At 42.4% G+C, this 11,565-nt stretch overlaps 1 protein-coding gene across 1 annotated transcript in view; it reads left to right on the forward strand.

Annotated features, from left to right (window-relative positions):
• LOC105703118 (LIM/homeobox protein Lhx3) overlaps positions 1 to 8,956 on the forward strand; it is a 53,540-nt gene extending 44,584 nt beyond the window's left edge. The window contains exons 3-8 of the mRNA XM_012431238.1: positions 1,119 to 1,293; positions 2,100 to 2,302; positions 3,131 to 3,323; positions 5,022 to 5,188; positions 7,346 to 7,561; positions 8,718 to 8,956. Of these exons, the coding sequence (XP_012286661.1) occupies positions 1,119 to 1,293; positions 2,100 to 2,302; positions 3,131 to 3,323; positions 5,022 to 5,188; positions 7,346 to 7,561; positions 8,718 to 8,899 (1,136 nt within the window). The 3' untranslated portion in view covers positions 8,900 to 8,956. The remainder of the gene's footprint in view (positions 1 to 1,118; positions 1,294 to 2,099; positions 2,303 to 3,130; positions 3,324 to 5,021; positions 5,189 to 7,345; positions 7,562 to 8,717) is intronic.
• The last annotated feature ends 2,609 nt before the right edge of the window (positions 8,957 to 11,565 follow it).

An 11,565-nucleotide genomic window follows, 5' to 3' on the forward strand; every position in this document is an offset into this window, starting at 1 on the left:
GTAGCTACTGGACAAACGTCAAACTTGAACTGTGATCCTCATATTGATAAAAAATAATTATTGAGGAATTATCATTTATTTTCAACCCCTGTTACTGACCGAGGGATGCCGAGGGGATTAAACTGCGAGTAACAAATTAAAACCATAATTAAAGATTATACCATATGTACATATATACGCAACAATGTTGGATTGCGAAGTTTTGTCGCTGGAGGGGATGTATGGCGGCAGAGGGGAGGTTCTGACACCCCCGCAAAGCAGTCCAGAGTCTCACATTAATAACGGGCTGAATAATGCTCATCTCGGCATGCACTCTATAGAACGAGCAGCAGCGCGGCTCGGATTGCCTGCCAATATTCCCGAGGTCTTGCTATGTAAGTATCGACCCGTTTTTAACAACCGAAAAATTGCGCGATGTTTGAAAAATAAAAAGTAACCGCCCCTGCGGGCATAATACGAGGTACGCGTTTGCCTACTGTTTGCGACGCACACTTTGTGCACACCTATTTGAAAAATCTTCCTAAATTCCCATACATAGTGTACGCCAGAATGAAAGCCGAGTCTGCAGTTATTGCACCCTAAACACCCGTGATAATGTCTATGTACGATATTTACCTATGAAAAACACGTAGTGTATCAAGACTAATCACCCCATCGAGCACAATATGTTACAGTTGCACAACATACTATATAACAAAAGTTATTCAAAAAATACCCTGGTATCACATAATATCGAATTATTATCATTCCGTGACATCGTTACAAATCCGTCGACGTTTCAATGATATATTATTAACGTATAACGTAATGTGGCACCGATATGTTAGCTGTATGCTATATTATGCATTTTATAACAGTATTAATACGCAGGCAATAGTAATATAAATTGTTCGTACATGTAACATGTATGTTACAACACATGTTGCGAAGATGTAACGGTTATATTATAATGAAACAGGGTGTTGGGACCGTATTAAAAATATGAAACTAAAAGTTGAATTGGTTTTTAAGATACAGAGTACGCTAAGGAAAACAAAAAAATTGGTTTAATTGATTGGTCTAATTGATCGCAATGACTATTATTTATTTTTCAACGCGATTCCGTACTTTTCTTGCAGCCTCGATTCCGAAGTGCGCGGGATGCCAGGAGGTGATCCTGGACCGGTACGTCCTGAGAGTTTTGGAAAGGTGTTGGCACGCGAGATGCCTGACGTGCCGCGACTGCGGGGCGAGATTGTCCGAGACGTGCTTCGCAAGGAACGGTCACGTGTTTTGCAAGGACGACTTCTTCAAGTAAGCATCAAATGATATTGTCGACGTCGACGACCGATGCCGTTTTCCCCTGAATGGAGAGATTCACCTTAGGCAGTGGCTTTGAATAAAAGATTAAAAAAAGAACTTGACGCCTCGCAAAAGTTTGACAGATCGACCACGTGGTCCGTTTTAAAGTCCACCACAAATGCAGGATAAATACGTCGTGTCAGGATGAAATTGATAAGCCACGTAATTGATCTTTTTTTATAATCTTATATTGGTTAACTTATCATCGGTGGTAGCGAATAATTGTTAACATGATTGCTTTACTTGAAACCGTTAAACCGAAGGAAACATTTCGGCCGCATTTAGAGCGGTTCTCGGTCGCGATTTACGTCGGAAGGCCGCACCTCGGCAGCGGTGTTACGTAATTAGGTTTAACAAGGATCGACTTTACGATTCACCATCAAATTACGTAACGCATTGACTGGACCAAGGTACCTCCCTCTGGGTGAATCCTCTACATCCTCCCTGGCGGCGGAGAGGCGTGCAACCTGGTAGTTCGCATCGAGCGGCGCTGATAACGCGCGTAAATTATCGAAAAGCTCCTGCAATTAGTACCACTGAACAGTCCTTACATTTATAACATTACACTAAAGAACTATACGGCATAAATATTTACATCGTGTTTTTTTTTTTTTATTTGGCAAAGGAAAATTGCAACGAGTTATCTTTATCGCTCGAGAACGGCTCGCAAGAAGAACGCCGCGAGGTTTCGATAGCGCCCAACGATTTGATCTAAATGTGTGAATGTAATGTCAAAATATTGTTGTTGGTGTTGGCAGGCGCTTCGGGACGAAGTGTGCGGGATGCGGGCAAGGCCTGGCACCTTCGCAGGTCGTTCGAAGAGCCCAGGAGCTGGTCTACCACCTGACTTGCTTCTCCTGCGCGCTCTGCTCGCGACAGCTCGACACCGGCGACGAATTCTACCTCATGGAGGACCGGAAGCTCATCTGCAAGCCCGATTACGAGCAAGCTAAAGCTAAGGGTAAGACTTCCCTCTATTAATCTACGAACGGAAAAATAATTCAGTCGTGGTACAAAATGTTGAACCGCTTCAGTAAATGTATACACTTAAACGTGGGCCAGTAAAATCTTATTGCAGAAATTGATTTGCTGCATGAACAGAAGAAAAAAAAATGACTGGAGCAACACAAATTATATTCACGGTTGCAATATTTTTTACCAGCGTCAACGAACTATATATCGCTCATTTGATCAAGGAGTAACGACATGTTTTTTTTTTGTTATTGTCGCTGCACGCTTATTTGCTAATTTAGCAAGAATTTATTCAGAAGGAAGTTCTACGGTTACATCTGCGTTTGATACAGTTGCAAACATTTTTGCTGTTAGGATAATTGTCTCTCCGATAAGAAGAAAACTTTATCGATAATGCTATCGGTTATACTAGCGATTGAAATATCTTTTCTTTCGTGTATTTCGAAGAATTATACGAGAGAAATTTATTATGTACTTTACGGGCAACGTTATAAATCGGGAGTTTTATTAAATGCCCGGGTAATGTGTAAAAAATGTATCACGTTGCGCGGGTATTCTGAACAATGCCCGATTTATCACATTGCCCGTGATATATATCTCAATTACCTTGAAAAGAAATTTAATCATGCGCCGAGTTCAGCAATGGCACTTAAAAACGTAGAAGGGTTAACTTTTTCTAGATTTCGTCTCAATAATATGAGTCGAATTGTTTTAATATTGTTGGAAATGACGTGCCCAAGATTTGTAATGAAAGATATTGAAGGTTAATTTGTATAGCTTGTAGTATTACGTGTAATTAAATGTTTCGTGATTGCAGAACTAGCGGACGGTGGAAGTATAGACGGCGATCAGCCGAACAAGAGACCGCGAACAACCATCACGGCAAAGCAACTGGAAACCCTGAAGTTGGCATACAACAATAGTCCAAAACCAGCGAGGCATGTTCGCGAACAACTCTCGCAGGACACCGGCCTCGACATGCGCGTTGTTCAAGTGTGGTTCCAAAATAGGTGAGGATTCATTCAAAACTGATTCCTCGAGCTACCGATATGAAATCATGATTCATAATAAGAAATTGAAAGTGAACATTTTGTTCCTTTAGCTATTCATTTACTTCGATTTAATTCGGTTAGGCTGGGCACTTTAATACTTATTACACGAACGTGATGGGTGGTTAGCAAAACGCGTAATGTTGTAACGTAATAATGATTAATAACAAGAAAGTGAAAGTGAACATCTTGTTCCTTCAAATTTTAATTTAATTCGATTCAATTCGGTTAGGCTGGGCACTTTAATAGTTCTTACACGAACATGATGAGTGGTTAACGAAACGAGGCAATCGGCTTAGGAAACAACTTGAAGTATATTCGAGAACAGGAGGAAATCGCAATAGAGATTTAGGATACGAGGACGAGAAATTGCCTTTATCCCGTAAGGATTCCCGGTAGCGCCGGTTTCGGAAGCCATTAAACGCTCGCCTGCGAAAGTAGAAAACAATTGTTTTGAAATTCATTACTCTCGCGAAAATGGCTTCGGGCCCTTTTTAGAATTGCTTTAGGAAATACTTTCCTTATTGGAGCAACTAGCGAAGATTTTGTTCTTCTTGGAAAATTAACGAATGACAATGTCTTTTTAAAAATTACACGTTGAGTAGGATCGAATGTTAATTCAACATTTCAATGTATTTTGAGAAAATGCCTCTGGCTAAGGGTGGCGTGGGTTCTCTGCACGCAAGATGGCGGCGAGGTATCCAAGAGTTATCACTAGGGGATGAATCAATATTGTACAGACCTGCGTTTACTGTCTAAGGAGCGAACTCTTGTTAGACAAATAGAAACCCTCTCTCACTAGAAGCGTTCCGCAAAATACTAAACAATAGATTGCATCTACAGAATTGACAGGCAACGTTTAAAAAATAATTGACAAACACTGTCTCACTCATATTTTCCTTAAATTAATGTACATCTCTGAGACATCTGACTTGATGCAAACAAAATACCAAAAAAGCTAAGCATTTTTTTCTTTAATCTACATATTCCATAAATCAATGTATTATCGAAATCGTCCAAATTTAATTACCCCAATGCAGGTTATTTATCTCCAATTTTGGCCCACGCTTTGTACTCAGTATCCAGGCGATGAACAAGTAACATTAACATTTTAGAATAACCAATGAAGAACCCGACGTCAAAAAAATCGAAGAAATACAAGCAGCTAATTGCCCTAGGACTCGTTTCGAGCTCTCGCGAGTGCGCGATAAAACACTCACGACGTAGACCTTTAAAAATATTTTCACCTGCGCCTAGAGCCAACTGCCAACCTTTTTCACAGCCTGTAATTTCAGACTGTTTACACGGTAATCATTCGCAAGTGGTACATAAATCCAGAGTACGCGTATTTTATGATTTTCGCCAGCGTACGGGTACATATCCAGAAGCGGCATTTTCTACCTCCCCCGACATTGAACGAGCCCAGATCTTTATGATAACTTATCAAGTATCCCCATATCACGGGAAGATCAGCACTTACACAAATAATCGTCCAACAATAATCGTCCGATAGACGACATATCAGTATTCATAGAATAATCGATCCGTACTCCTGTCAGAAGTTTTATCAAATGCTTATAAGAGTGCTCGAGTAAAATATACCTCTATAAGAGTTATCGGCACACTAATCGGTGATTAATTTCCTTTCTTAATTTACAGGAGGGCGAAAGAAAAGAGGCTGAAGAAGGACGCGGGCAGGACGAGATGGTCCCAGTATTTCCGAAGCATGAAGGGCAACGGAGCTGGAGGACATTCGCCCAGACACGACAAACTTTTGGACAAAGACGAGCTCAAAGTCGACCTGGATTCCTCCTTCGGGCATCACGGTGAGGCCCTATCCATTGGGAATAAGAAGCAGGAGGCAATTTCCCCCCCTTGAAATTCGACGCCATATTTATAGCCGTTCTCGGTTTTTCGCGAAGCCGGAAGGCCGCAGGGAGATCCCGGCCACTCGCAATGGCGAAGGCATTCTCTTGCTCGAGGGGAAGTTGATCTCTTCAAATATTCAGGAGATCGTTGGGCTAACTGCCAACCCGGGCATCCGTGATTTCGGGGAGATTGCGGAGCCCGGAGATGCCCTGGAAAATTCCCGTTCGACTTTGAAGAACTCCCCCGGAAAAAAGAAAAAAAAAATCTTTATTCTCCGGCTGGGCTGCGAGTCCTTAAGGGACTACGTGAACGTCGAAAATATTACACATTTTTCACCATTTTTTGTCTCAAAAAGTACTGCATATAATGGTACAGACTTTCTTTCCACATGAAAGGTCTAAGGTAGGAGAATACAGGACAATTTTTCTTCTTAGTAAAAGATACATATTTATTTATTTATTTTTACAAACGTAGAGTAGTCAAAAGAAACAAATGGTTTGCACCATTGCAAAAATGGCACAGATGATTTCTCAAAAACGGCTGTGAACCGATGGGATTGAAATTTTAGCACTATATTCAGCAAACACATGGCTGTCGCCCGTACCTCGATCACGGTTAAATTTTGTTTTTAACTCATACTTTTGCCTCAAAAATGTGTAATTTTTTCGACGTTCACAGTGGTTATAGCCCCTTAAAAAAAATTAAAAGGAATTCATGAAACTCCTCTCTATTATTTTTCGACACTTTCCGCTTCGATTCTACGCTTAATATGCAGGAAATTAATTCATCGCACACCCTGTTGTGCACCGAATTGCAAGTGTCTAAAATATTAGTAGCGATATTCAGAGATACGAATGAATCATTTGTGTGATTCAGTTGTGTGAATCAGTTGTATGAACATTTGACTGTGATAATCCTAAATCACTGATGAGGAGCCTGGGCTGCTCAAATATGTGACCGAGAGGGATAATACTTGTCCGAAGAGCTTATCGCACTCCATATCGAAGAAATTGTCCAAGGAGCTTAACGCACTCCACATCGAACAAATTGTCCAAGTAAATGCGGCGCTCATTGGCAATTTTTATCAATTGCCAATCACGACGCGTTTTGGCCCCCCGGAGGGGTGTTTAAGGATGCGCACACCCGGGCATCCCCTAATTTCACAAAACGCGATCGCATGACTCGACAATTGAACCAGTCACGCGGCCCTTGCGATAACTATCGATATTACTTGATGCCACGCGTTATCTTCCCTCGGATCTTTTTTCCTCACGCGCGCACACACGTAAATTCGGATGTCGGTGTTGGTTTCGAGGGGACACACATCGGCATATCTCGTCGGACAATCGGAAGCAGATGATCCACTTCGACGCCAACGTCGACGTCGTCACGGGCACGCAATAACCCGTGATAAGTGATTGCTTTTAAATAGACTTCCCCTTGACTCCGAATTGCTTAAGAAATGTGTATATAGTCCAAATTTTGTTAACCCCCTGCAACCCGATTTTTTTTTCTTTTCCAAGCTAATAAGAAACTGATACAACCTGAGATTCGCAAATATTAACCATTTCTTTGTAAATTTACAATTGGTGTTGCTTTTATGTATGATTTTAAATCCACAATTTTTAAATAAGTTCCTTGATTGCCAAGGAATGATACACTGATAAGGGATTTTGCTGAAATAATCAAATAAGATCTAATCAATATCGGTATGTAACTTCGAAATCACATAATGAATGTAAATCACGCAATGAAAGTAAAAAGTAAGAGTAATTATGCCCAAGACAATCCAGTACCAAACTCGTAACAGCATTTCACGAAAGAATATTTCAGAATAATTAATACTTCTCTTTAGTGTAGATAATTCACATTCAACGCACGTAACGATCGATTTTTTTTTCCTACATTTATGAAACCTGTATGTCTAGATATGACCAATGTTATTCTACAACCGTGAAGATTGCGCGAAGGTCGATCGCCATTTTGAATTTGCGGGAATTCTTTTCATTGAACGGTGCCCATTCTTTACCCCATTGTATGAACGTTCCGAGGTTAACCGACTTGCAATTAGTTTTGTGCAATTGACTAAAATATTTTTGATATTTTTATTCCAGATTTGAGCAACGACAGTTACGGGACCGTGGTGAACATGGGGATGGACGGCGAGGGCGCGAGTCCCGGAGGCGGAGGGAGCGGCGGTGGCGGTGGTCCACCACGTGGTTACTTGGGTGCAGCTACACCCCCCTATCTGTCTACGTCCAGATCGCCGTCCTTGCCACCGCAATTCCCCTATCCTCCGGATGCTGGGCTATCCGTCTACACGACCCTCGGTGAGCGGAACTCTCTAAATAGCGTCTCCACCTGTTCCGCCATGGAAATCAGAGACCAGGAGAACAACCTGCATAGGATCCCTTATAGGAACTCGTGTCCGCGAAAAAGGATACGGAACATTGTTTAAAATTTAATTTAGTTATTTAATAGGTGACAACGCTATCGCTAAGGGACCAACATAGAGTACCCAATCTCGAGAATCTCGGACAACACAAGAGACCTGTTAAATTGAAAACTCGGGGAAACTTCACGTTCTACCGAGCCAAAACTGCTTCTTTTTTATTTGCAGTACTTACACATGTCACAAATAAATGTCCATAAAAGTATTTTATAGATAAAATATTCACTGAATATTTTACCTTAGTTCATTTGGACAATGTAACCGTATTGCAATTGTATGTCTTTAAATCCATGCCCGCGCTTTATTCAAGTAGTGGTCCCTAAGCGAATGTGGCGCCGCCGAACAAAGAAAGATCTGTATCCGATTTTGAGGAAACCTCTGCAACATTGTGCTCGTCCTCCTGGTCTCTAGTCTCCATGTGTTCCGCCGATAGAATTCTTCGAAACGCGCCAACTTCTCAAGATATCGCCCCCCTTTTCGCATCGATATCCTGGGCTAATATTGTGAAAGTATTATCCACATTTTCCCATCTGACTCTGTAATAATCCAATTTCTACGGTATTCTAAATTGTTCGAGCTAGGTCCTGAAACTCTTCATTATCGATTCTAACCCTCCAAGAAGCGTAAGACATCGAAAGCGAACACGGACCATGCCATGTTGGTTCTAGTCCATGATAAGTAAATAAATTTTGGATGAAAAAATGAAATTTCAGGAGTTTCAGGACCTACTTTAGGGCCTCCATACTCACGTGGTAAAATATGAAACGAATCCGTACGGCCAATTCGGAGAATACTTTCCCCAACGATTTGACTTCTCACAGTTAGCCTATCTATTCTGCCTATATTATATATTATATATATATAGCCTGACCTTGCATATATATACATATAGGCTGACTCTTTCATATCCTCTTAACTCTGTAGTCATAATAGCGGGGCTTAAAAACTAAAGAAAAATTCGTTCAATCGGTGCAAGCGATGGGATATATATTTATATTTAACGTTATTTAACGATGTAAATAAATGTTCCACAGGGGGACCAGGAGGGATGGTCCCGGGACCAGCGTCGGACCTGAGCAACGAGTCGAGCGGCGGAGGCGGCGGGGGCGGCGGAGGTGGCGGGGGCGGTGGATATCCCGATTTCCCTCCGTCGCCGGATTCCTGGCTAGGGGAGCCTCCGTCGCACCCTCACCACCACACGCACTACGCCACATAACCCTCCAAAGTCAAGGCCCTCCGAGTACCGTGTGGAATAATTGACTAGCCAGTACCTGAAGAAGAGCGGCCGCCGCGACTCTTCCGCATCCCCCGGGCGGCGTCGGGACGCCCGCTCCCAAGGGAACCCTCGCTGCCCCGAAGCCGGAGCGTGAGCCTCCCCTTTCGAGGGGAAGGGCCCCACCCTGGGGTCGCGCAAAGTCGAAAGTCGAAAATCGAAAATCGAAAAGACGGAGAGGGGGGCACGTCCACGTGCTACCTCGGAATCTGTACAGTGTCAGGACCTAGGATCGTTCTACACTGTATTCGATACTCGTCCCCGGACCTGGGAGCCATTCGAATTAACTTTGCACGAGATATTAAACGAAACCTATGTATGCAATTTATTTCCTAACATTTATTTCAATCGTTGAAGATGCGAATTTCAATTCACTGAGTATACTCGAGGATAAGGCGACACTCGATGAGGGTTCTTAAATCTAGTAAGGGTAACGCGTGGTAATTCTTGAAGTACTTATTGACGATTGATTGGAAATAAATTGCGAACGGGCTTTTTCGAGACGACCCGTGCAAAGATGGCTCGAAGTGGGTCCTCGGGTCTGCTCGTCCTTGACCCCCTGAAGAGGCCTCGAAAGGGCCTGGATCGCCCCGAGCGATCCCCCAGGACAGGGACTTCCTCATCGAACGGCTCTATTACTTACGATACATTACATTTACACCACACGTACTATACGCATATTAATATTACGGCTAATATAGATATATTTATGTACAAGTTCCTTGTTTCACGTTACGATAGATTATAACGTTTCACTCGTAGAGGGTAGTCTTCGTCGTGTTTCCTCGCGAACGAGGGGTGGGAGGAGTATAAGAGTAATTCGCCATAGCGTTGTGACAACTTGCACGTGGAATGAAAAAAAAAAAAGAAGAAGTAATTTATAAATCGTATGTAATTTATAAATATCAACTCGAGAGAAATCTCGAGGGGCACACGGAGGATCTCCGAATTCGACTCGGTAGCGAAATTAGTCTTAAGTCTCTCGTACAACGTCTCGTACAACGTTATGGGTCGGAGGGTGTACTGTAAATAGTTCAGATCAAGGGACTCGGTCGAGTCTCGCTTAGATTTTACTCTTCTCGTCGAAACACAACTTGTCAAAAGCGCGCACCTCTACAGGGTCTCTAAACTGTGGGCCGTGCGAGATCTGTGCAATTCATTGTTTATCCTCAAAATGCGTACGGATGATTGACGTCTCGCGTTATTAATCTTCGTTGCGAAAGTTTCGTCCATTTATTTTATTTTTTTTTTTCGCCCCCTCGTGAATCAGGAAAAGCATCTTTCTGCAGAAAGTTAAATGACCGTCGAACGTCAAGATGGCCGCGTGTTCACAGCTTCTTTGTATTATTTATTTGGGCAGTCTCGACTGCAATGATTTTTTAGTCCAATTTGTCAGGATCTTCGAGGAAGTAGCATAACGCGCTCTTAATCGAAGGGCTTTCGATAAGGGCCGTTTGTAAAATGTTAATGTCGTTCTCCCTTGGACGAACGTTTGCGTGATCAATTCTGGAGTTTATGTCTTTAAGTTCGAAGTTTGTCGTGTAGGATGGCAAAATTGATTACGACTCGAGTAATGGCGGAACAAATACGCAGCCAAAGTGGGATTGCGAAATATCCAACGTGTAATGAGACTTTTCATTAACGAGACTTGCTTTATCTAATTTGTTATTTCGTATCTTTTTAAAAGTAAGAATTGAACAAATGAATGTCAATTATAAAACGTTATACGTAATGAGAAATCATTTACCCATTTGAATAACTTAGTGTCTTCGGGATGAAGTATGCGCGAATTTCACGCGCGAAAAATCAAATGCTTCGAATGTCGAGGCTCTTACTGTAAACAATGTTAAGTATCATTACTCGTTGGATGTAACTATTTCGATGGAATGTTTAATTTTTAATGTATCATTCACCAGACCGGCGAAAACACGAACGAGAATGTTGTTCTCGAAGCGCAACACAAAGCCCTGTGGCTCCATACAATTGTATGCACTGGGAAATCAACAAACGCATAAGTCCGGTGCATATTGCTAAAAGTTGTAAAAAAAAATAAATAAATAAATAAAGCGGAAACCCGCGAACTCCGCCCACGCGGATTTCTACGGCGTGAAAGACGCGCGTCTCGTATGTTTAGCGGAAATCAGTTATTACGAATCTTTATATTATTATCTAGTCATCAAGTGATAATAAAAATGAAAACTGATCGTAATAGAACGCTCGTGGTGTTTCATTCCTGATGGTGTAGTTTAAGGGACTAGATTCTTTTTATTCGAAAAGTAAAATTGTCGGGAAGGATCCGGTTAGACGGTGCCAAGGAGAGATGAATTGGGAGATTGCTCACGGGCAGGGTCGCGCTATCGCATCCTGTGCTGCCCTCTGGATTCGTACGTTAGCTTTCACCATTTTTTGCCCCTAAGGGCGGCGCAACGAATTTCTGACAGAGATGAGTTGGGAGATTGCTCACGGGCAGGGTCGTGCGATTGCATCGTGTGCTGCCCTCTGATTTCGTACGTTAGCTTTCACCGTTTTTTGCCCCCAAGGGCGGCGCAACGAATTTCTGGTAGGGGCTCGCGCAATCGCGATGGCTGTGCCATCTACCAGTTGCCGCT

This window comes from Orussus abietinus, unplaced genomic scaffold (assembly GCF_000612105.2).
Source record: "Orussus abietinus isolate OABI.00-Male unplaced genomic scaffold, Oabi_2.0 scaffold373, whole genome shotgun sequence".
Lineage (NCBI taxonomy): Eukaryota > Metazoa > Arthropoda > Insecta > Hymenoptera > Orussidae > Orussus > Orussus abietinus.